We start from the raw sequence: 26,552 nt of genomic DNA on the forward strand, positions 1-26,552 counted from the left end.
GTGAAAGATATCTAGAAAGGTCTGTACTGTGTAAAGTGCTCAAATCAGATATCATCTCCATGGCAATACCTCATTAGTCTGTTTGGTTTGGTTCAGACCATGTCAGCACAAACAATGTCAGCACTAATAGCACCTACTAGTGTCAAATACTGTGGGAGGTATGAGTTACGGTGTCCAATTACAGTATGTCTTAATTATCTAAACATTAATCTTTTAAACCCTGAGAATATATGAATAATTAAAAATCCTTTACATTAATATATTTATAAAAAAATGGAACAATATCACATATTAGCTCCATTTCATGAGAACAAATGTTCCAGATCAAGGATAAGATGAATATCTGAGATGAATTCTGATTTATCGCCCTGATAGCACACATACATCTTGGAGACATCTATTTGACGTCTGCATTTACATCTGCAAGACGTATTTTTTAGGGTGTTTGCTCATCTGCAATACGTCTATAGGACGTTTCCTATTAGATGTCAAATAGATGTCTATTAGATGTCTTTAAGATGTTTATGATTTAGAATGTATGTAAAACTGACATCTTAAAGACATCTGTCAGACGTTTGTAGACAGCAGATGCTTTCCAGATCAAGAGATCTTTAACAGACATCTTGCAGACGTATGTGTGCTATCTGATCTCAAAGTCAGTTGCTTGGCTGGCACATGCATACTGCATTGTTTACTTTATTCACCAACTCATAAGCAAGCAAGCAAATACATACATAAATAACTAATAGCTAATTAAAAATAAATTAATAAAATTCAGTAATGAAGCAATTAGGGATGTAACGATATCAAAATCTCACGATAACTTAATATCACAATATAAAGTCCACGGTACGATATTTATTGCAATATTTAAAAAGGAAAAAAAGACAAATTAAGAATTGAAAAAGAACATTTTGAACATTTTAAAGTTAAATTCTTCTATGTAATGCACTTTAAGAGTTTGAAATTAAGAGCTCCAACTAGGGATGCACAATATTGGATTTTTGCGGATAGACAATATGCTGATATTTTGTTAACTCATTTTGGCCAATACTGATGCTGATACTGATATATTTCCTTTTGTTTGGAAACAATACCAAGTCTCTCCTGTGCAGAAATTATAAGCAAAATATTTTTAATTTTCGTTAGTTTTTAACAAGAACTTATTTATTAGAATTAAATACAAAATAATGAAGGTTTTTTAACAGTACATTGAAGCTTTGAAAATAACTATAAATAAACTATATCAATCACTGCATTTTCCCCCCGGAAAGATGCAGTGTTAACCCTAACATTTTATTTTAAGATTTAACATTTGTGGATGGTCTAAAACAAAAGAGTTGTGAAAAAGTCTGAAATTCTTTTAGAACTCATGATTTATTTAAAAAATAAAACATATTACACATTAGTGAATAAATCAGAATATATAAAATTATTAAATTTACAAGTGTCATGTTTGTGATTTTTTTTTTTCATGTAAGATATAGCTTCTGCTCATTAAATCAAAACATACTCATTTTATGACATCAATTACTGCTTTATTTAATCAGAAACACAGTCTAAATGTTATTTGTGTAGGCTATTTTACTTTTAATTTAATTAGAAGTAGGCCAACAGCATCCCCAACAGATTAAAACTCCTTACTGAACGGGCATTAGGACCTGGGGGAGGCGGTCACTGCAGCAGCACACGCTATTTCTGTTTACTCCATCACACACCGAACACATCATTCTGTAAGTGCTTTCACAGATTAAATGCAGCGATCCAAAATAGTCAATCTAATCGTCATTCAGACAATACTTTGCTTCAAAAATGAGACACTGCTGACTGCTGATGTGATCTAATCACTAGCACACCCTGAGCACATGTGAGTTAACCCATTCCTCTTATCGGCAAGACATATCGGCATAATTTTATTGGCCAATGCCGATATTTACATTTAAAGTCATTATCGGCCGATTCCGATATCAGTCCGATAACATAGTGCATCCTACATTTCACTGCTGGTTATACCCTGTATAATTGTGTATGTGACAAATAAAAAAAATCTTGAACTTGAATCCCTAGTTCCAATTCATGTTTTTAACTAAGAAAACTTAAGTCAGAAAAAAAGTCAGTAAATTGACTTGTACCTGAACTTTAAATGGGACTAAATTTTTGTGATGTTTGTGATGTACTGTCTCAGTCTAAATTACATTCATACTGGTGTTTTAGGAAGTCAAACAAATTAGAATATAATAATAATAATATTAAAACAATTGCACTGTAAAATAAATCAAATTATTATTTCATATTATTTTTGCTTTACACTATAGTAAAGAAATATACTTCTTTCATAATACTTCTTTCCTAATTTCTACACCTGAAAGAGATATTTTGAATTTGGACTGCATTTCAACCGCTAGCTGTCAGCAATACATATCTGTCGCGAAAATAAAGCATACGGTGGCCTTTGTGTTCCTAAATGCGTGCTAAACTCACAGCACATGCAGTAATGGAGTTCACTGCATTGACTGTGAACAGAGCCGCTCTGAGGCACAGAAAACACCAGATCACGAGCTGATCACCTGAATGACATGTGTGCTTCCCTTTGAAACAAGCAGCGAAAACAGAATTGATGCAGGGATTAAGTCATATTGTGCTTTCGGTTTTAGTTTAAAGACCTTTTATTTTACAATATAAAAAAAATGTAATATATTTTAAAAAACTACACTTTTTGCCCGGAAAACCTATCATTTCATATCATCATGTGACCATAGAGACAGTTTCACGATATTGATAATATTGATACATCCCTAGAAGTAATAAAAGCATATATAAAACGACAAATAAACAAAAGCATAATTTATATAAAAAAATTAAATAAAGAGCCACAAACAAAACATTTACAATATAATGAAATGTGTGATAATTCTCTGTGCTAACCAGACACGAGTCGACCCCTGGTCCAGAGTAACGAGGAAGTTCCATACTCAACAGACTTCCTGTGCCCTCCTACTGCCCCCACACCGCAAAAATGCTGATTTAGTGGGAGCAAAAAGACCTCTTCCTGTTGTATTCACTTCTAATTTCAATCAACAGCAATATTCCTTTTCTCAAACAATTAAGCTGTTATTTCTGTTTAGCAAATGTTTCAACTAATGCGCTGAGTCATTTGTCCTGAGGCTCAGACGAAGGTTCTTGATGTGACATCTCAGCCTCCTGCTTTTCAGAGTTCTGTCTTTCAAATGCTACTTTATTTCAGACTTTGAATACATGGTAAACCATTAAAAAAACTGATCTTGGGAACAAAAAAGATACAAGCACAGCTACCATGAGCATACATTAGAACAGACATAGAAAAACCACCGTGAGTCACCATGTCAGTTGAAAAAGAGAAAGAGGAAACAAACAAACAAAAAATAATAATAGAGAGAATATAATACAAGGTACAAATACTGAAGGAGAATGAGGTTGAGCAAGAAGAAAAATAGTAGCGAGGGCTAAATTATTTAGAGTGGAGAAGCAGTGATATAATACTGTGCTGATCAGGCAGAGGAATTTTAGGGCCATAAAAAGCCTGGGGAAAAAAAAAGGAGGATGGAAGGATGAGTTATCGATGGGTGAGTACAGTGGCAAAACTCATCACTATGAGATAAATGGTCCTAAATGGCTGTGGAGCTTTTAAACATTGCAGCTAATGACCATCTGCACTCCCTCGTCACACACCCTGCTCTGGGCACTTGTCATAAATATGCACACAATGCTACACATGATAACCCTTGTGACCAAAATACCCACAATCCCAACAGTTCGTCCTCTACGGCCTCGCTTACATTTATCAGGTGTTCCCAAACAACACTTTCTCTCACTAGGTCTCTTAAACGTATTAGCACACACGCTCTATACAAAAAAAAAACATCAAGACAAAATAATAAACCTGTTGAGACCCGGGTCGACGGATGGACGAAAAACCGTCTCGCTTAATCCGTGTAATAGTTCGGGATTTGTGTGTGATTCATTTTACACTCTTTGACTGATGATGGGGAGCAAATTTGAGTAAATGGCTTGACACTTATTACCACAAGAGCTTACACCTCACAGTCATCACTCAGTCCTCAGAGCTCGGGAATCTCCACAGACAGACCACACTGATGTTGGCCTTGCTGTCGGTATTTAATCCTCCTGGAAAAGACCATGAATCTCCAGGCTGGTTTCAGATGGTCTAGATGGTACTTAAAAAGCTTGGTGGTAATTAAAAAAGCAATGATGGATTGTTTTAAGTAATTTTTTTGTTGTTGTTTTTGGTGTGCCATGGACTCTCATTTGAAACCACTTATTCTTGACTGTGTACTGTATCTTCTTGTGAAAGTAATAGATTAAATGGCTTTGTTACAAAACTTAGCGAGCTACCAAGCTGTCAACGTCCTTGCTAAAGATGCATTCTAGTGTTTAAAAAAGTTTTTATTTTGTTTAGTTAAAGGGATAGTTCACCCAAAAATTTAAATTTCATCATTAATTACTCGCCCTCAAGTAGTTTCAAACCCGTAAGACCTTTGTTCATCTTCGGAACACAAATTAAGATATTTTTTATAAAATCCGAGAGCTCTCTGACCCTCCATAGACAGCAAGGGTCCTAACACGATCATGGTCCAAGGACATCGGTATAATAGTTCTTTTGACTCCAGGGCCCGTATTCATAAAGATTCTAAGAATCCTCTCAGAAAACTCTTAATTTAGCTTAAAAACTTTTACGTAGGAGTCTTAGCTTAAGAGCGATTCGGGACCGATCTGAGAGCAACTCTGAGTAAGGAAAAGACAAAAACTTTCATCTTAGTGAGGAGGCGGGGTTGACCCCGTTGCTATGTATGACACAATCTTTTGAAGACTGTGATTGGTTGGTTGTCAAGAAGGAAATAAAAGAGTGCTTTTAAGAGTAGGGTATATTATAAGCCTTCACTTTGAAATTACAGGCGGAATTTTTCCTCTCGCTCTTTCTCACACACACACACACACACATTATATATGTATATATATTCTTCATTTTTTATTTACCATGCTGTCATACTTACAGAGCCGGCGCCAGGGCACCTCCATCGGGGGGCATTTAAATTTCTAGGGGGGGGGCACAAATCACGTTGTGTGTGTGTGTCGGGGGGTGGGGGGCTGCAATCTGTGATCTCGTGCAGTTGCTGACGCTCACTAAAGCGTGCAATCGCATTATGTGCGCTGTTTTATCGGTACTTTCGCTTTCAAAATCGATCGCGTTCAGCAAGGAGGGGAGAGGATGGAAAGGGGGGGGGCACAGTAACTCGTTTGGGCGCCTTGGCGCCGGCCCTGCATATTTACTGTGTTTTATAGGAAATGAACAGAGACATATAAGCCTAATAAGTGCTGTAACAGACCAAATCATCACTGCTGCATAGTTGCATTTTTCCAGTTGCCAAATATTTTAATGTAGTGATTTCTGGCGCTATGGCAATTCTGTGCGGTGTCTGAGATGTTAGCATGTCTTTAATAAGATCAGTCACAAACATGATCCCTGCACGAACTAATGTGTAGTGTCTTATTAACTCACTGTCATGCATTGTGTGCAACACATTTCTTCTCCCTCTTCATTTTCGTCCATTTTCTCCGCTGTTAAAGAAACTCTTAAGCCCCTTAAAAGTCCTCGTCCATACTCCTAACAAGTTTGACCTTAAGACCTCTTTTAAGGGTTAAGATGCTTTCTGAATTACTTTTTTCTTTACTAGGATTTTTTCTTTAATTTGAAGAGTAAACGGCCACATTTCTAAGAATTTTCTTAGAATTTTGTCACTAGGAGCTACTTTTTGCATTAAAATTCTTCATGAATACGGGCCCAGGTGTTCAACCGTCGTTATTTTTGTTTTCTTTGCACACAAAAAGTAAGTGAAAAGACCAAAGAAATTGTACCGAACAATGACATGACCAAATAACAATCAGTGTAGAGTGAGAGGCCTGCACTGTTTAGAATGCATCAAACATGTCGGCACTATGGAAGCATTTAAAAGTGTCAGAGAAAGATGATTATAAGCAAAATTTACAAAAATTATTATAAGCACCGACGGTGAGAGACAGTTTAGTACTGCATCGCACGAGGAGAAGACGAAGGGGTGGTTGTTGCTGCTTACCATTTGATGGCTGAAATTGCAAAATGGCCTTAGTAAATAAATAGCAGAATTTTATGTTTTCTAATACACGCAAACTGCATGTATTCTGACAGCGCTGCACAAGCTCGTGGCGATATCGGTTTATTAATCTGGGTTAGAAGTCCAAAGCGTTTGGAAAATCTCTGCTGAAACAGTGCTACTCGTCAGTTGCTCAGTAACATTTTTATGAATATTTACAATGCATGTGGCAATGTGATACGTGCACCAAACCTCTTCCCAAATTCGTAATGAGAATCATTTATAAATCTGCTGTCGTTAACAAAGGCCCTGTTTACACTTGGTATTAAGATGCGTTTTGGTCAATCGGATCACAAGTGGACAAAGCTAAATACAAGTGTAATCGGGGTGTGAAACGTTTTGAGCTTGTCCACTTTCGACCAGAGGTAGTCTTTCATCTTTCATGGTGTAGACGCTAATGTGGTCGAATGTGTTTGAGCAGCCACAAAAGACCTAATAACACGTGTAATCATTGCAAGACGTGCAAGGATGTGCACTTATCAGATGGGATTTAAACTTTGACGGGCTGAATCAGAAGTATTATTTTCTGATAACACGAAAAGAAACAACAGCAGTAAGTAGGCCAACAAGCAGACATAATATTAGTGTCCGATAACTTTAGCCCTCCTGCTCGTGTTTTGAGGCCAACAGAGGGATCCGCACATTTATCCTCCTCTTAACGTAAACGTATTTTGTACAGTAAAAAAATACATGCCTGATTTTAAAAGGGGTCTCGAAAATGGCCAAAAAAATATAATTTTACTTATTAATTTTAAGTTAAATTCTGATTTGTTGGCATAATGTCTGCTAGAATGTTTAAACATTTTCAGTTTTAAATAAATATTATAAAATTGTTGTTTTGTAATGGATTTTTTTCTTTGAAGAGTAAGACAAAACAGTAAAAAGCACATTTTGGCAATATAATTTATTCAATGATGAAAAAAATCTACAAAATACATGGCAAAAAAAACGCAAAAACATTTCATTTTGTTTCATTTTGTCCAGCTTCGGCCAAGAATTTTGTTTTGATGTCAGCATGAAAATAAAATTCCCAATCTGTTTTTTATTTTATTTTTTATGTATGTTACTGATCTTAATGATTCTTAAATCTTAAAGGTTTAATCGTGCATGTTTTTTGTTTTGTTTTTTTTGCCGTTGTAATTTGAAATCAAAATGTCATAATTTCACAGACTTCTCTCTGGAGTCAAATGTCAAACTTCTCCAATAATTTAATCATTCTAAACCATTCAGATCTGCCTCCATCCAATCAACAACCGATGGATAGAACCAAGTGCACACCTTGCGTTTTTTTTCTTTTCGTTAAACTATTTCACTCAGATGTTCATCACAATATGGAAGAAATAATCTGTTGCTACTTCTGTTATTAACGACTTCAAAACTGCTGTCTAGTTAGGCAGCTCAATATAGATTTTAAAGCCACAGCTAAAATGTCATGCGCTCAACGATATTTAAAGTGCATTTGAAGAATAAACAAACACCCACACTGGTCTTTAACCAAACTGTTACATCCTTGTTCTTGGAAACTAGACTAATACTAATGACAGGCATTTATTTCTGCGCACATGATGAAGAAAGAGTGACGAACAAGAGGCAATGTTCTTAAAAACAGGTTTCTAAGCTGAAAGAATAACATCAAACAAAAGCCATCATTCTGAGCAGGCTTGTACCAATAATCAGAACATCACAAATAAATCCATATTTCAGCCAACTGTTTGTAATTAAATTTTAATTGGATATTGAGACCCAGATGGAGGAAGGAAACAGTGTCGAGACCTTTTTCCCAGTTTTCTTTATTCTCTGGGATATTTTCTTTGTTTCCCCTTTCCCGCTTTTACTTCTCCCCTTAGTTGCCGGTCCTCTTTCATCTTTTTATTCTCTCCCACTCTCTTGCTCACTCGTTTGGCCCTACAGACTCACAGATTAATTATTCAAATGTTATCTTCATTGCCGAAGCATGAGTTAGGAAGGAGGCTACAGGCTTCAGCCTGACTCTTTCAAAAAGCATTCAGCCTTGGAGGCCACGGCCTGAATTGCATTATTTGTACATCAGTTTATTTTATTGTTCTTTCCACCACACAGCAGTGTGTCTAAATTGTAATAAACTCCAAAACTAGGTTTAGCCGCTGATTTGATTAGATGCATAAGGGCATCGGGAACACATTGACCGTTGCTGAGACTCCCTCAATCTCACTTTCATGCCCTCTTTCTATCTCTCTCAGTTCCCTATTACCTTTCCTCTCAGCCTGACTACGTATAGCTCTGTCGTTATTTGTCTTTGTCTCTATATCCACCCTCTTCTCATGGTCTGCACTATTTTTTGCTGCTCACAGACAGGTGGAAAACAATCTGTCACTCACAGAGCTTGTGGGAGCACTACGTACAGCTAGAGGATCCATGCATCCACTCCATTAGGTGGACCTTGGGGGATCCATATTTAGCCGTGTTCTTCAGAGGTGCCAGGCACCTTTACATTTACATTCTAGAGGAGAAGAACCCTTCACCGCCATGCTGACTCACCACTGCAATATGACAAGTACTTTAATTAAAGGCGTTAATTGAATCCACTTCCTCCCAGCTCTTAACGAGCTTGAAGAGTCGTCCCATATTCGCTCCCACCCCCAATACTCATCTCCATCTCTTTCCCTTCACTGTATTGGCTTATCGACATCAAACAGCCTCTTTGTGCTACAGAAACAAAACAATACAGAACATTAAGCAGGATGAATGGACACTTAAGGTAGATGAGGGTATGAGATGTTTCAGCAACCGTCGATTCCATCTTAAATGGTTGAGCATCATTTCTTTCCACAACGAGCAGCTAGATAGATGGTTCATGTTGCCAGTTCCTTGGTTCTTTCAATTTTGTTTCTTTCACCTCACTGCGCAATCGGTCCTTTGCTTAATTAGATCATTCTAGCGAACATTTGACATTATCACATAGTTCATGTTATGGCCAATATAGAAACTCGATATGTTTTAACCAAATAATTGAAAGAGAAAAAGAAAGAAAACAATTACGAGGGAAAATGAGAATGCCAAATTAAATATATAATACTAGAGTTGCACCAATTGCAATTTTCTTGGCCGATTCCAATTTTTGGAAGTGTGACCTGCTGATACCGATTTTTGTCGATTCCGATTTTCTTTCTAAGAACTATAATTGACAGCATATACAAACAAAAATCTATGCAAATTTCAATTTACATAATAAAATAAATTATTAAGCATTACAACTCCCCCAATCTGGACTAAGTTACAGATTTTCTCTCACTTATACAACTATCCAAATAAAGTGCTCTGTGACTGGAAAGAAGAAGAAATGGCTAACATAAAATTAGTTGCTGTATGTAACAAAACAAATGTCATTTCCCACTATGTTTATAAATGGTAATTTATTCCCCCTAACCTTATTTAATGTGTCATCTTTCACATCAAATCCTTACTTTGTTTCAATTAATTCAGTTAGCATAATAAGCAACTGTAGAGTTGTTACTATTCAAATGAAATTAGTATTAACAAACTCTATCTATCCACTGCTGAGGAAACAGAAGCTGCATCTGAAGTGGCATTAGATGCATTTACATAGACAGTTTGGTGAAGCTGAGGTGCCATACATGCATTTACACTGCAAAATTACACATTAATGTTTATTTTAAAAAAAAACATACAAATAAATGTTGAAAAAAACGCAATGATACTTTTAAATATGACTAAACCACCATTAGGTGGCAGCAAGTGTCTGAGTGAGTGAGTGAGTCATTTATTCATTCATTCAACCGATTCATTCAAACGGCTGATTCATTCAGAAACGAGGCAAGCGACTGTCCTTATGAATGAGCCACTAAATCATTGACTCACTCGATTCGTTCAAAAACGTGGATTCATTCAAAGAAACACCGCTGTGTGTTGCTCGGAGACACACAACAGTTCTGCTGTGGCTTAAATCTGAACTATTTTCGTCAGCGAAATTGAGCAAAAACAGTCAATATTTTGTCTAAACTCTAAGTCACTTAATTTTAACTTCTTGTTTATTTAAATACTATTGTATAAAATCAGTGTCATATTGCAATCGTGTTGATATTGATATTCAGGGAAACATCATGGCCATATAATGTTGCATATCTAAATCATATATTGAAAATATATTTTTGTCTTCTACCGTAGTATGCATCTATAAATTTCGGAGTTATTTTGTGTGTGCTGTCGAGTGAATCCGTAAATTGTGCTCCTGTCGGGCGTCGGCGAGAGCCTCACAGCCAGACAACTTACCGCTTCATCCTACGGTCGGCGAGACTGACCCGTTAAGACTCAGTGAGTATTGGCCTCCTGTAGAGCGTTGGCGTCGGTCTTGGCCACCCACCTAATTTTCCTTCTGACGGGTGGCGAGGCCTAGCCTTCAGCTGCTAAAGGTCTCGTCCGCCCACCGAACACCGTCCAACTGTCTCTTCTAGCCTCACACTTTTTCCGCCCGCCTGGCGAGGCTTACCCATTCGATGCTCTGTGAGTCTCAATCTCCCATCGGATGCTGCGAGAGCCCTCCCAGTTCCGGGTTTTCTCTTCTTCCTACTCGCCGGCGAGGCTATCCGTCTGACATTGTAGTCTTGACCTTGTGTCAGACGTTGACGCTGGTCTCCCGGGGGGCTTCTATGCTTGCCGCCCGCAAGTGAGGCTCATCCATTCGATGTCGTGAGTCTTGATCTCCTGTCGGATGTCGCGAGAGCGTCCTTGCCGGGCATCCCAAACTCTTTTTATCTGCCAAGCCGATAGGACTCACTCGTCCGACGAAAGAGTATTGCGCTATAGTCAGAGGCTTCATGGGCCCTCTCGGCCAGACACTGCCCTCTGTCCTCTGATTAGCAGGGGCTGACGGTCAGTAGAGCCCGTATGCCGACTCCGTGAACTATCCCACTGCAGGCAACTCGGGTCCTCCTGGTCAGGGCCTTAACCACGCTGCTCCTCCATCGGCGGGCAGGGCTCACTCATCCCAACGTGATGAGTACACCGTTGAGCTTCGGTTCGAGCCCTCCCTGACCGGTCGCCCTAAACCACGCAGTTCACACCAACGACCGGTGGGGCCTAACCATGCATGCCAATACGCTCCCTCAGAGCTCATAGGCTCCCCCGGCCCTGCAATACAGGCCACTCCTCGTAACTAGCTCACGCCAGAGCTCTAGTGCGTATTTTGGGGGGGGGGTCTCACTCTGGCAGCTGTCCTACACCCATTGCTTTTTGGGGGATACTCGGGGTTCGGGCCATTCCCGAGCTCAGAGCCCTTCCCCATGACAGCACGCCAACTACGTATTACCATACTCGCCAAATACGCATTACGTAACTGCTAAATATATGTAAATGTGAACTCGTGAAATATATATTAAAAAACTATTATAAACGGTAAACAATATGTTGTGCCTACCCAAAACTTCCATGACCCTGTATATCCTATCCTGCAAAACCTCATAAGTGTTTGTTGATGTAAAAGCAAGACCCTTCAAGTGGTATTTGAATCCCATGAGACGTATACTAGAGCACTCTTAACTTTAGAGGGCCATTCACTTGTGATTAATGGGCTTTGGCATTCTTTCCAACAAATACACAACAAACAACCTATAAGTAAACCTGACTCAATTAATCTTTTAGATTAATGGAAGCCAGGCATTATGTTCAGCATTATCCTCTCATCTCCCCAGCAAAACTCATCTTCCCGTTTTCCCGCACCAGTGTACTGGAGAGAATACAGACCAGCCAACCATATTTTGAGGACAATAAATGTCAGAAAGTAACATTTGACAAAAGGCCACTGTAGAAAACATTCTCTCTCGGTTAGACATACAATTTCAGAATCTCCTTCAAACCCCAATCACCTACAGACATCTTCTACGGGTGTCTCATTACGAAGAAACCAGATCAATTAGGCTCATTATCACTTTTTCTCTTGAGAAATGCTTCCGTCACTTTTCAGGAAGTGCGAGCTTAATTTGTTAACACATTTCACACTTGTGGGGTATACTGATGAGAGCGGGGATTGGGGGGTGTATTAGATGAATGAATAAAAAGAGAAAATAACAAATCAGCTGAAGCTGAAGACTGAGGAGAACTGACAATATGTCTTGGATCATCATAAGTTGCAGGTAAATGTCATTCAGACATGTGGCATATGGCCATACGTGACTCCTACATTATCTATGAACAGTGAAATGAACTTGATTGAGCCTGTTGTGATATTCCTCATGTTTGATGAGAAGAGACAGCTGTGTTTTTGTCAGGTTTCTGATTGATAGGGCATTTTTTCTTAAAATGTTTTAGGTTAATAGATGCTGTCTTTCATCCCTAACAAAAAGCTAATTCAAATGAAGTACTTCCAAGTTTTTAAAACCATAAGAAACAAATTTACCCAAGTGTGTTAATGCAATATTTTATAATAATCTCAGTTGCTCATTTCCCTATTCACACAGCAGAACTTCCACAAAAACAAGTCGTGAGCATGATCATCTATGGAAATACTTTTATCTTTCTTTACTCATTGTCACATTAATCAGTCAGCTGACATTAGTCACAAACTGTCTCTGAGATGAATGTATGCAAAATTCAGCATCCTGGATTGCTGCCAAAAATTCAAAGTCAAAGCATATGTACTTGTACATTTAATCATAATGGTGAAGACTCCTAGTTATTGCAGTGTGATTTGGTACTTGCTTCTAAACCTGCAGTTTATGCTGACACACATACATTTGAACTTTTGACTTCATTACATTCTTTACATTCTGTGCCTTCTCATGAAGAACTGCATAAACTAATATGCATTCACTTCTTAGACTGCACTGACAGCAAATAATACAGCTGAACTTCAAACTTAACCAAACAGAGCACACAATGTTCTACCGCACTATGAATAATTAATTATAGCATGACTCCCCTGAAAACATCCTGTTAAATCAAGGAACAAACGTATCATAATTTAACCTCCATACCGGAGCATAGCAGAGCATCTGTTCTTTCAAATAAGTAAATTATTTATGTAGGACAATTTTTCCCTCTTATTTTACATTTAAATAATACTGAATAATAACACAAACATTAAACTTCAAAAGCACACCGCTTACCTGCATTATTTTACTATAATTTCCTTGCTCAGTGGCATATAAATTTAGATTTTTAATATATACAGTATATAATTCTAGAATTATATAATAAATACACAGTTGAGCTTGAACACTATGTTTCAGATTTACCAATTACCAAATTGAAGCCATATCAAATGATTGAAATGTCACATGACACACCATGAAAAGACAAAATGCGAGTCTATATTTATTTCAAATAATACATTCCTCAGTCTTTTCATGAATAGTGATCGACTGATATAATTTTTTTGACAGCCGATATCTTGGAAAGCAGGGTGGCCGATATAAAGCCGATATAATTTTATTAATTTTAATTAATATTAAAGATATTTGAAATAATTTGAAAATGGATTTAAAAATAAATGTGTAAAATAAACATACTTAAAAACATAATTTTTCATAAATAGGCTAAATATTTAATACAAATATAATTAAAAAGGAAGTAAACACTGTAACCAACAGGGCACTCAGTATTCTAGGAAGTTTGTGTGCATTGGGAATCATATTTGTTTCCAAAAAAGCCAAGGTAACACTCATTTTACATACAGCACACAGTGAAAATGAGGAGTTTAAAATTTGTAGATTGCACGTCTCCAGTCTAAACTTTCCTGTCCACATTCAATTCACACGGACTGACCATCACACAGAGAACACACAATCTAATGCACACTTTATAAGATCTCACAGATTCAACTAAGTTTGCAAGATTTGTGAAATTAAATATTAATTTGACATTCAAAGATTTGTTTAAATTATGTAAATGCGTATTTGCTGAATGCTGACAGTAAACGAGAAAGTATTATAATGTTTGTCTTTCTATTAGTAATAATATAAAAGCAATCGTTAAAATAGGCTACTTCTTTGTATACATTTTAATTCTTTTTGTTTAACCATTCTATCGGATTAGACAGACTTCTATCTGTATTAGACAGAACTGTTAACGATGATGGTGAACAAGAGGGAGAATGTGAGCACTGTGTGCTCAGGTGCTGCCGTTCTCAGCACCGTCAAAATAAAAGTCCCGCTTTGAACACATCGGCCAAACAGGAAAAACTTGGCAAATATCGGCCGATATATCGGTAGACCACTATTCATGAAGCTGTTGTCCTAGTGAACACACAGTAGCAGATTTTAGGGACATCTGGGCTAGTATTCACAAAACGGCTAAATACTCGCCAATTTTGGAGAAAATCTAAAAAATAATGGGCGTGTCACTCCTACATTTTTGCTCTAAGAGTATTTCACAAAGCATAGCACTAAAACTAGCTTCTAAATCTGTGAAACGTTAGGAGTAGTGAAGAGGACTCCTAAGTCACTAAGACCAAACCACAACCTATCCTAAATTTGATGATAATGTGCTTTTAAAAAGGTATTGCCTTTGCTTTTGGATGTTATCCCAACAGCAAATTTTCCTTTGATTATATACTTGTTTTCATTAACCAACTGGGCAAGAAGTAACAGCTGTTCTTGCGTCCAGATTGGTTTTCTTTTTTGTTTGCATGTCTTACTATCAGCCATGATTATTCTACACTGTTAATTAAAATTTATTTATACATTTATTCTGTTTATATGCATATTCACTATTTTTTTTTTTTTTTACGAGAAGCATACAGGCTGACAATTGCCTGAACATATACATACAGATTATATTGTTTAATTAGTCACACTTAGCCTGCATTTTAAAATCTTTATTTGAATGTGGCAATTAACATTTTTATTTTTAAACCTTTATTTGAATATGGCAACATAACATTGCGCTCTGCAATATTTCTATGAATAAAGCTCTGACAGAGATCCCTCCCCTACCACCCAATCACTGTGTGCATAGTTAGTAAGCATGTTGACATCATCCATAGCAATGAGGTCAACCCAGAGTAAGGACGGCCTTACTCTTAGCTTAAGACTTCTCTCTATTCCTTAGTAAAAGTTTGTCTCAGCAGCTTTGTGAATAAGTTTTAAGAGAAAACTCTTAGCTAAAAACTTTTACTGCTATTTAGGAGAACTCGTAGTGGTAAGATAAAATGTTTCGTGAATACGGGCCCTGGTTCCTAAAAAATATCCCAAATCCACACAGGTGAGGACCAAAAGCACATCTGAGGTCATCATCATTATCTCATTCTCTGTCTCGAGTTCACTAATAGGGGTCTGAGTGTTTCTCTGGTGTTCTTTTCAAAAGGAGATTATTAGTCCACAAGCTCAAGCCTCCAACAGCAGCTTGTATTCATCTTTACTACTTTAATCAGCTCCTTCAAATGGTATTAAGGGCACAATAATTTACAATGTTACATAATCTAAAGCTTTTAGCAGAATATTTCAATGAAATGTGTTGGAATTTTCAGGATTTAAGTTGCAGGCACTGTACTGAAAGCTAATTTATTACTGAAAAAAAAAACGGTTTTATTGGACCTAATGCAGGTGAGGATTTATATGGAATTGAATCTGGCAAGTAGCAATTATTGAGACAGAACATCAAATTAGCGCTTTCACAATAAATTCTGTGAAAGTGTGGAATAATCCAGTAAAGTACATATTTTCTTTTAGATGGAATGAATACAAAAATTATATCAAAACGGATTTCACTGCTTACATGCTCGGTACCAAATGCTGCCAGTTTTGGATCGGACTCAGTGTAGGAGGAGGAGGAGGATGACAGAGTCTGATTTAATGGGATTGGTCAGAGGCCTGCTCTTTCATAAAAGCTGGCTGAGGAGACACCCATTTATCAAGAGGAAGCACAGCCCTGGAGTTAAACAAATAAATAAGAGCAATTAAACAAAGTGGCCACCACTCCTCACCTGCAACTATGCAAGTCCCATACACCCCCACTGCACAAACTCTTCAATACTGGGAATAAAGATTTTTTTTTTTTTCCTTTTCGCTTGTCACTTGTTCAAGGCACTTAGGCAAATAGCTTGAGCGTAGAGCACCGTCACAGTCCAAAGGCCTATATTGAGTTTTTCCCAGAAAATATGCCCTTACAAAACAGTTGAGACACTTTTGAGTGCCTATTTTTACTTTTAAACTACCTTTGCTGTCATCTAAAAGGCTGTTTACACCAAGGACGATAGCTATAATGATAACTATAAAGTTTTAATAATCGTTCTAATTCTGTGAGAATAGGAATGTTGTTACGGATGCTGTGCGGAACAAGGAGCGCACGACGAGAATAGACAATAACCCTTTCTTTTAATCAAGAATCCAGGAGCAGAATACATTCAAGGGAGTGCACACACATCGATAATAGAGACAATAACCGACGGTGAGACTAACAAAGACAGGAACTTATAAAGGGGCAGATAATTGGGAAGGACAGGTGTACACAATGACTAATTAAACTGAACTAGGACACAGGGGAAAACAGAAAACCCGACATGGAACAGTCACAAAAAACCCAACATGTAACATATCGCCCCCTCCCGGCAAGGCGTGGCCTCACGCCGTAACGTAACAACTGAGGAGGGCGGGTGGGGGATCTGGAGGAGGGTGTGGAACCGGAGGGTGGCAGGGAATAAACATAAGAGAGTCCAAACAATAAGTCCATGGGGGAGTGGAGGGTGGGAGGAGCCAAGGGGGAGCCAGGAACAGGAGGAGCCAGATGACGACCCAGGCCACAGTCCAGATGGTGGCCCACGGGGGAGCCGACGGAGGGAGGAGCCATGGTGGAGGAGGGACCGCCGACTCCATGGGGCCGACCAACGGCGGCGGAGCAGGTGGTGGTGGAGCCCGAGGTGGAGACAGAGAGCCGAAGAGCCAGGGTGACGCTGAAGATCCGGAGGTCCAAGGCGGAGCAGATGTCTTCGGCGACCTCGGCGCAGGCGGAGATCCGGATGGCCGCGGCGGAGCCGGAGCGACAGAGGACATAGGTGGAGCAGGAGGGAAGGAGGAGCCCAACGGAGCCGGAGGGACGAAGGGACGGGGCGCAGCCCAAGGAGAGTAGTCCTGAGGTGCAGGTAGGGGGACGACTGACCAATGCGGAGCCGGAAGGACGAGGGAGCCCGGTGGAGCTGGTGGGTAGACGGGATCCGGTGGAGCCGAGGGAGCTTGAAGGCATGGTGGAGCCGCAGGGTCGCCGGACTGAGGCGGAGTCTGGGTCTCGGAGGCTGAGGGCGGAGACGAGGGATCCTCCAGACTCAACGCCAACAGAGCTGGAGGTCGGCAGACCCGCGGCGAACCCACGCCACAGATGGTGAGCTGAGGGTGAGCAGAGGGGCTGACGAACTCAGGCGATGAGGGTGTTGGAGTAGGGACCAGGTCAATGAGAGGCGGTGGGAGAGGGAGGTTGGGTGGGATAACTTCCCAGAAATCTAACATAGGAGCTGGCTTAAGGGTGATTGTGTCAGTGTGAAAGTCAATGAGGTTACCCAGGTCCAGTTCATGCTCACCCTCAGCGGTGGCGCCGTGGGCGGGGCGCTCCATAGCCCCCGCGATCTCCACAACTTTCTCCACCGTCGGATGTACTGCCGGCTCTCGCACCTGGTCAGACGTTTGGGGCTCGGGCTCCGGGACGATCGGCAGCTCTGTCGCTCCTGATGGCGATGGCTCAACGACCGCGGCAGGCTCTGGCTCTCCGTCTGCGGTGGGCTCGGGCAGCTCCGCGCTGCGGGGTGGTAGTGGACTGGGCGCTGGGTCCCGAGTGGGGCTGGTGTCATTCTCTGCGAGGTCCACGGTGAGATGCGATTTGCAAGACACCAGCACCCACTCGATAAAGGCGGCGAGGCTCTCTCGAGGACCGTCCCCGGACAACTGCCCACGTGTGGTGTTGTTCAGTCCAGCTTCGTAGAACGAGCAGAGGCAGTAGTCCGGGAAGTGTGTTAAGTTGGCCAGGAACAAAAAATCCTCTGTGTGGTCCTCGAGAGAGCGATCCCCCTGTTCCAACAGGAGGACGAGGACACCGGGATCCATAATAAAAAATAAAAAACTTGGCAAAAACCGGGAAAATAAAACGGGGGAAAAACGCCGCAAACTTGCTGTTCTGGTCGGTTATTATGTTACGGATGCTGTGCGGAACAAGGAGCGCACGACGAGAATAGACAATAACCCTTTCTTTTAATCAAGAATCCAGGAGCAGAATACATTCAAGGGAGTGCACACACATCGATAATAGAGACAATAACCGACGGTGAGACTAACAAAGACAGGAACTTATAAAGGGGCAGATAATTGGGAAGGACAGGTGTACACAATGACTAATTAAACTGAACTAGGACACAGGGGAAAACAGAAAACCCGACATGGAACAGTCACAAAAAACCCAACATGTAACAAATGTCCACTCCACATCTACTGTATAACAATACCAATACAGAGGAATGATACTTTCAGAATGTTTCTTTTCTAGCCGATGAATAAAATACTGACAGAAACAGGTTTAAACAGAATACAATAACAAACAGAATGCTATCATCTGTTTCTGTGGACTAATATAATATAGTAATCATTATAGTTATAGATTCATGGTTATCATTCTTCATGTGAATGAGCTTTAACAATCACAAATTTATGTTAAAGTAACACTAATTTAAGTTCACTTTAAAAACACTACTAATTTCATTAAATATTAATAAATCTATTTAAATACATTTAACATCAAAAAGAATATCCATTTTTAAAAGGTAATATAATGCCCAAATTGACTGAATTTAGTTTACATTTCATCTTAATTTCTTCTGATGAAACAATAAAGAATTGTAATATCAGTTATGTACTATAATATGAAAATAATTACAGTTTATCAAGCAGTACTTCATCAAATGATGATTAAGGAACCCTAAATCATCTGTTATTAGGTAATAAGCAATTCGATTTCATTATATTTCAGGGTCAAGAATGTTTAATAATGACTAGCTAATGTTCACTCAAATAAAAATTAGGCCTATGTCATGTACTTACCCTCATGACATTTCAAACCTGCATGACTATTTCTACAGTGGAACACAGAAGTTACCATTCACTTGGTCAAAAAACACTGAGACATTTCTCGAAATATCTTCTTTTATATTTCCACATAAGAAAGAAAGACATTTGGAATGACATGCGGGGGAAGAAAATAATGAGGATATTTTAATTTTGGGGTGAACTATCCCTTTGAAAGCAGCAGTCCTTGAGCTTCACGCAGAAGATCGCTGTAGTTGGATTTGGGAAACTTGTGTAAGCCGATGGGACTAAGCCAAAGCTCAGTTTCTGTCTCATATGGCGTGTAAATGTTTTAGCTCAATCCTGCTCCTGGAGATCCGGCTTCCTGTAGAGTTTAGTTTCACTTCTAACAAACACCTGAAACAATCAATAATGGTCTTTCAGCTCATTCAAAAATTGCAAGCAGGTGTGTTGGAACTAAATCCTGCAGGAAAGTAGATCACCGCTGTTGTAGGAGCTCCAATTATAAAAAAGGCCAAACACTTGGGAGGAAACACCAACATGGAACCTGGTGTGTCCTCAATCCGATGCCTAAACAACATCTCCATACATTATATACCCATCACCCCCATGACAGTACAATATAAATAAAAAATGCCCCCCAGATGCCTCCACAACAGCAGCAACTGCACAGCACCAATTAGGGTAACAGTTACTGAAATCTTTACCTACATCTCAAGGATGTCAGCTGACTGGTTAATGCATTTACAGAGATAATATCTAATATCAGATATTGCACTACCCTTAAATGTTTTTTTTTTTTTTGTGTTACGATGTTATTCCTGCCTATTTTGGGGTTAAAAATGCAAGTACAGTATTGATATTGTTAGCTAACTACAAAATATTGATTTTGTTCATTGAAACTGAAATTAAATGAATTAATGGAAATTTAAAAATGAGAATTATTGTCTTGGCAAATGAAATAAGTTTAAGTACTAAAATTACAGAAGGACTGCCCATTCCTCATGTACATACTATGTACCTATTATAGTAATTACAATAACTAGGTACTAACCCTGAACCTACCCCTAAACCTAACCTGGTTAGGGTTAGGTTTAGGGGTAGGTTCAGGGTTAGTACCTAGTTATGTAGTTACCTTATATTACCAGTACTTTCTTACGCAAGTACACTGTAAGTACATGCAAGTACACGTACTGTAAAATAAAGTGTAACCAAAATTACAATAACTAAAACTAAAGCTAAATGCATATAAACAAAAGAAAAAATGACAAATGTACATAAAAATACTATAAAATTAAGAAATGAAAATATTTGAAAATATTTATAATGTAATAGTAATAATATTACTAAAACAATATTGGTACAGTACCACAATAAATAAATAAACAAACAAATACAATTCTTTATGTAGGAGCGTGCAAAACTGTGGGTTTTATGATAGCACACACCTGTTGAAGAACAAATATCAGATAACAGTCCTGACTAAGATTAGTAGAGCAATGGAAACACTACATGGCAAATATTACATGTTGACTCAGAGGCCTTTTGTACAGTCATATTCTTCACACAATACATTCAAATCCACCCACAACAAGCAAACAGCTTCAGATCCAAATTAATAATTGGGTGGCTAAAACAGCACTTATTTAAATCAGCTCTCAAATCAAATAATCTCAAGAATTATTACATTTTAGCTGAGAACTGGTTCAACAGAAATTAGGAGGAATAATATTATATTCTGTATGATAAGAGTGAAGATGAGTTAAATCATAAATGTATGTGGGTAAACCCTATCAAACCAGAGATCGAAGATATTAGAGCGATGGTAATATGTGTCAATGACTCACAGGGCCTATTTCACAGCAAACAAAGAAAAAGATAATGGCAGGGTCAGCCAATGGGATCTCGTCTAAGACAGAGGGAATAAAAACGTGTCATTTACTCAGTTAGCACATGGGAGGAATGGTATGTTTCATTTCCAGCAGACTATGCAAGTGATGTTGAATGATCTCAGGCCAAGAAATTCATCCAGCTATACAACACCAACCTCTTTAACCTTAATGCCCATGTCTGCTGTGGTCACAGTAGTAAAAAGCATTATCTATGGAACATTATGTATATGTTTAATGGTTAGCTTGGTTCCTTCAAAGCTCAACTGCAAATGTCGGTTTTTAATTGTTCAATCTTACAAACATACTGCCAAATAAGACAACGATCTGTTACACTACCATTCAAAAGGATACTTGTTTGATCAAAAGTACAGTAAATGATGATCCGTCAGAAACATTAAAATATGCTGATTTGGGGTGCAAGAACCATTATTTTGAAAACATTTACTGCTTAATTTTTTTTATAGAAAAAAAGACTTAATATTTGATGAGTAGAAAGTTTAGAAGTGCAATTATTTGTAATAGAAACCTGATTTAACTTTGTGACTTCTGATCAACTTAATGCTGAAACAAATTCTGACTTTTGAACAGACTTATAGCACTTCATAATAATTTTCACTAACATTAAAACATTCCAATGCAAAACAGATTTTTAGAAGCACTTTATTGACTTTGTGTGACATTACTACTAGCACAGCAACTCAATATCCTTTTGATTTCTTCAAGACGTGGAGTTCAGCTGACACTAATAATACACTGGCAGGGTAAAACGCCCATGCCGAGCAAGGTTAACATTCATAGAACACCATGGAAACGTGGGGCTGTGCAGGAAGCTGTCCTTGAATCTTTAAGCATAAAAAAGTGTCCTTGTGCACATCGTTTCCCACACAGATATTAATAAATAAAGAAAGTTTACATAAAAAGGGTGGGAAAAAAGCAACACATTTACAGAGTTCCGCAATGTTCTCTATAGAGCTCATTTCATTGGGTAAAATGCTATCTGAGAAATGATCTATGAATCTAGGCAAGCTTTTCAAAACGCAAGCTTTCGAATGGAAAACAGGCCAAGGCCCCAAGGACACTCCCCCTGAGGATATCTGCTCCGCTCAATCCCTTGAGCCTCAATCCTTTTATTTGCTTCTTATTTTCAGAGTATACAAGGGAGAATTTCAGACTCAAGACAGCGATAAAGTCAGAAGCGCTAAATCAATTTGTGGACTTCAATGTTCAAAACATTAGATACAGACCCCCCCCCCCCCCCCCCCCCCCCCCCAAAAAAAAAAAAAACCTCATTCCTCTCAGTGCACTTTAAACAAGTTTTGGGACACTTAAGTAAATCCAAAGAGTTCACACTGTTCAAACTGTTAGTAATGTCAGCTAGCAATTCCAAGAGATTGGATCTGGCATTTACACACACAATAAGATAAAAAAACGTTGTGTATTTACCGTGTCCGTAAGTTTGTTGGACTGGGTTGCCCATCGTAGACTGAAAGGATGTCAAAGTCCTCCTCTAAGGCAAAGCCTTGAAATACCAACTGTATCCGGTTGTGTTCCTGTGCCACAATCACCCATGTGCAGTTGGCGTAGTTGGGATATCCATACGGGTATCCAGGGCTTTCTATTGTCCCATTTGGACTGTGTAGTGTGTGACTGCAGTTTTGAGCTGTGAAAAGGAGGAAAAAAAGAAAAAGTATTATACAAAGACATTATACAAAAAACATTAAAATGCACTAAAATGAGGAATCTAAACGCTATTATCGATCTAAAAGATCTTGGAACCAAAAAGTGAATTTAATTATTCCATTTGCAAACAATACTTTATGACGTGATGAATATGTGAATTTCCCAGTTCGGCCTGTGCATTTAAAGGATTAATTCACATTCATTAATGTGTTGTTTGATCTGACAGGGCATTAAATCATTTGTTAGAATAAAATGCTTCCATATTAAAATCCTTATAATGTCCATGTAATTATGCAAGTCAATGTGTATGCAAATAAGACAAGCTAAAACGAGTGTAATATTTATCTGTTTTTACCCATGCAAAGTTATAGAGAAGTAATATTCAATTTCAAGAGGCAATTAAATTAGCATATGGTCCAGCACATGAATACTGTCAGCTGCCCTTGGTATTGCCACAGCTTTGTCAGTGGTCAAAAAGATGTTTCTACAGCAACTCCGCAAAGGCAACAGGAAAAAGTAGTAATGATACCACCCTTGGTTATTAATTTGACTAATTTTAATAACTCCATATCGCCTGCAGCTCAGACTGCACTCCTCAGCATTAATTGCATTTCTCTTTTGCATACTTGTCAACGACCTCTTTAAAAATATTGCACTCGATCTGAAATTTTAATAACTGTGTGTGGCTCCATCTATCAGTGAAAAGCCTGGCCTAAATGACTAGTTCTGGACAGGTCCATAGCCCCACTTTTAATTACTAGTCCCTTCTTGCTTTAATAATCATTAATGTTCTCATATTTTTGCGCTCTCTTTTTTTTTTTATTCTACCCACTCCGGGAAACTTACATTCTTACGTTCTACAGAAACTTTTAGAGTACAATTCTGCTACATTTTAACTTACGATCTTAATATAAAACTGCTACAGTAAGTTTGAAACAACTGCATGCAATTACATTTTAGGCAGGAATTATATAAACTTGTTTGCACTGAAAAAAAGAAAAGAAGAAATTGCTGCCCGTGGCTAATGCCATTATCTGCTAAATGACTATGGAGCCCTCCCTCTGTGAAGCTAATTTGTTATAATTTATGAATTAAAAAAATAAAATTAAAACCAAATAAACTTTAAAAATAAGCATGAATTATTAGACAAACTTACTTGCAAAGGAAATAAATACATACATACAAAACCAGAAACCAAAACAATGCAAATGGATACATAATTCTACAATTTATCCATTTATTTGATTCTTTTTTTTTTGGAATTGCATTGGAATTTTTGTGGGGTTAGGTGATTAAAACAGCATTAGAAATGCCTAATTAGAGGACATCTGTTATCACTAAAGCTCACATTCCATAAAAACAATCCCAACACACCAGCAAACAAATGAAAACCCAGCATGCCTGCATACAGCACACGTTTGTCTAACACATTTGAGTGGAGATTAAACCGAGATTACATTTAATGAAAAACCAAGCTCAAACAGCATGTCCCATATGCACAAATATTCAAAGCATTTACCGAACGCAAACACAACGTGTCATAAAGTCATATAAATCATTTATTGCAAAGATAGAGTGTCATTATGCAAGAAAAAAAAAAAGTGAAGTTTTTTTATAACTCCTAAGCACAACTTGGATTTGGATTTGGATTTCTTAAGGCGAAAGCTTTGCCTACTAGCATAGAATTTTAATAATTAAGTGAAAATGTATCTGAGAAAGGAAAAACCTGAGGTGCTTTTTTTTAAATAAAAATTTCTCAAACAGCTGGAAAACAGGAAAACAGTGCTATTCAAATAATCCGCCTTTGGCCAATGGCCATATTCAGTGCAGTTTTCCAAATGATAATGGAACAGACTGTTTAGGATTTGGAGGACGTCTCTCTCTGTGTTTAAAAGGCATGGTGTTTGTGATAAATGCCTTCTTGACACAAATTATTTAGAAAGTGTCACAAAATAAGATGCTAAGAATTATTTTGGGATAGCTGGGATTCATTTGGGAGCTAAGATGTTTGTGGCTCTTTAAGATTCATTTAAATCCTGTTTGCTTGTCTCATATTCTAACCATACCAGATTAGCATAAAACTTGGAAATGTTCATTTATTTCTGAAAGCTGGATTGTGCAATGGCAGGAAACATTTCATCATTTTTGCACTCTATCCCACGGGAATGTTCATGTGAGATTGGCCCAGCATGAACCATTGTGAAAAACACTTGACCTCTGGATACAGACGCCTTTATGGCTCTGTGGGGTTTTACGGCCGCAAGTCTTCTCTGTGAAGCACTACAATATTAAGAATGAAACCCAGGTCATTTCAGACCATTGAGAGGAATGCTGGCAAAAAAATGAAGAGATTCATTCAACCTAAAATAAGACTCTCTGTTCAACAAGGAACAAGAACAAAATGTGGACATTCAACATTCAAGCTGTTCGTCTTAAATGAACTAAAACTAACATGGATGGGATTTTAAAATGAGACACATTCGTCCATTTCTGGGCTTCTTATCAGTATTACACGTCTGTGAACACAAAACAGCATTTTCTCCCTGCATATGTTGTGAAGACTGACAGAGTACTGATTAGTACAGAACAGCCTGATCAATATAGGTTCATGATTTCTTCATTACAAACACGGAACAAAAGTCTATAGATTATTTAATGTTTTATATAAAATGGGTCACAAACACAATATAGACTTGCAACACCGAGTAAGAGGCTAATTTTAACCACGGGTGTCAACACATAGACTGCTAACCAACAGTTCAATAAACTACAATTTGACTTACATCTCAAGACACAATATTAAAAGTTACTTTGTTTTTATTCTGCTCCAAAATAGTTCAAAGCTAACTCACGGCAGGTGTTTGGTTTGGGAATGAACCACACGTTTGAATGAATGATTCAATGACTCAATCGATTTGTGAATCGGCATTTTTGAGCGAATCGCTAGAATGAATGTTTTATAAAAGCATTAATTTGTTCCGTAGCTAAATTAATCGTTTTTGGACGAATCGGTTGAGACATTCACTTGCTCATTCACAAAGACACATGATTCATTCCAAAATGAATCATTTGTTCAGAAAGAATTTAATACAGTGACTCCCTCATAAAGACAATCACTTGTCCAGCCTAATAATCTGTGCATCCTAATAATCTAATAATTTGAGTGATTATTCAAAATGAAAAATAAGATTTCATGTAGCCTACTATAAAAATATTTTGTCCGGTAGGCTAAAATGTGCTTGTCCATAAATTTTGGATGTAATAATATATGTAAAAAGCAGTGGTGGACTAAGTACACAAATCAAGTACTTGAGTAAAAGTACAGATATGTACTATAAAATATTACTCCAGTAAAAGTACTGCTTTTTCAATTTTACTCGAGTGAAAGTACAAAAGTACTACATTTTTTATGTACTTAAGTAAAAAAGTACTGATAGATAGATTTATTTGCAATTTTATATAGACTACTTGATTTAATTTTATATTAGTGCATATTTTTATATTCCTGTTGCTCAAAATACCTGGGATTTTCCCAAAATAACCACTATATGGAGTCAAGATATATATTTTGTTGTTGATATGGACTATGTTGACGAGAGTGATGTAGTAATGTTCTCTGTGAAGCTTACACTGCGATGTACCTGAGAGAAAACAGATCTGACCGTCTAATATTCACCAGTAAGAAAAAAGTGTTTTAAAGCTTGTTGTTTTGCAGAATGTCACAGTTATATATGACATGAGAATAAGGCCTGAAGTTAGGAAGAACATTTAAAGGAAAATATAATTATATTTCAGTG

General features: G+C 38.0%; 1 protein-coding gene across 1 annotated transcript in view; it reads right to left on the reverse strand.

Annotated features, from left to right (window-relative positions):
* LOC306847270 (CUB and sushi domain-containing protein 2-like) overlaps positions 1–26,552 on the reverse strand; it is a gene marked incomplete at its 5' end in the record, with an annotated part of 308,039 nt that overhangs the window by 265,770 nt on the left and 15,717 nt on the right. The window contains one exon of the mRNA XM_079381119.1: positions 22,519–22,735. Within this exon, the coding sequence (XP_079237245.1) occupies positions 22,519–22,735 (217 nt within the window). The remainder of the gene's footprint in view (positions 1–22,518; positions 22,736–26,552) is intronic.

The sequence above is a fragment of the Barbus barbus genome, assembly GCF_936440315.1.
Source record: "Barbus barbus genome assembly, chromosome: 27".
NCBI lineage: Eukaryota > Metazoa > Chordata > Actinopteri > Cypriniformes > Cyprinidae > Barbus > Barbus barbus.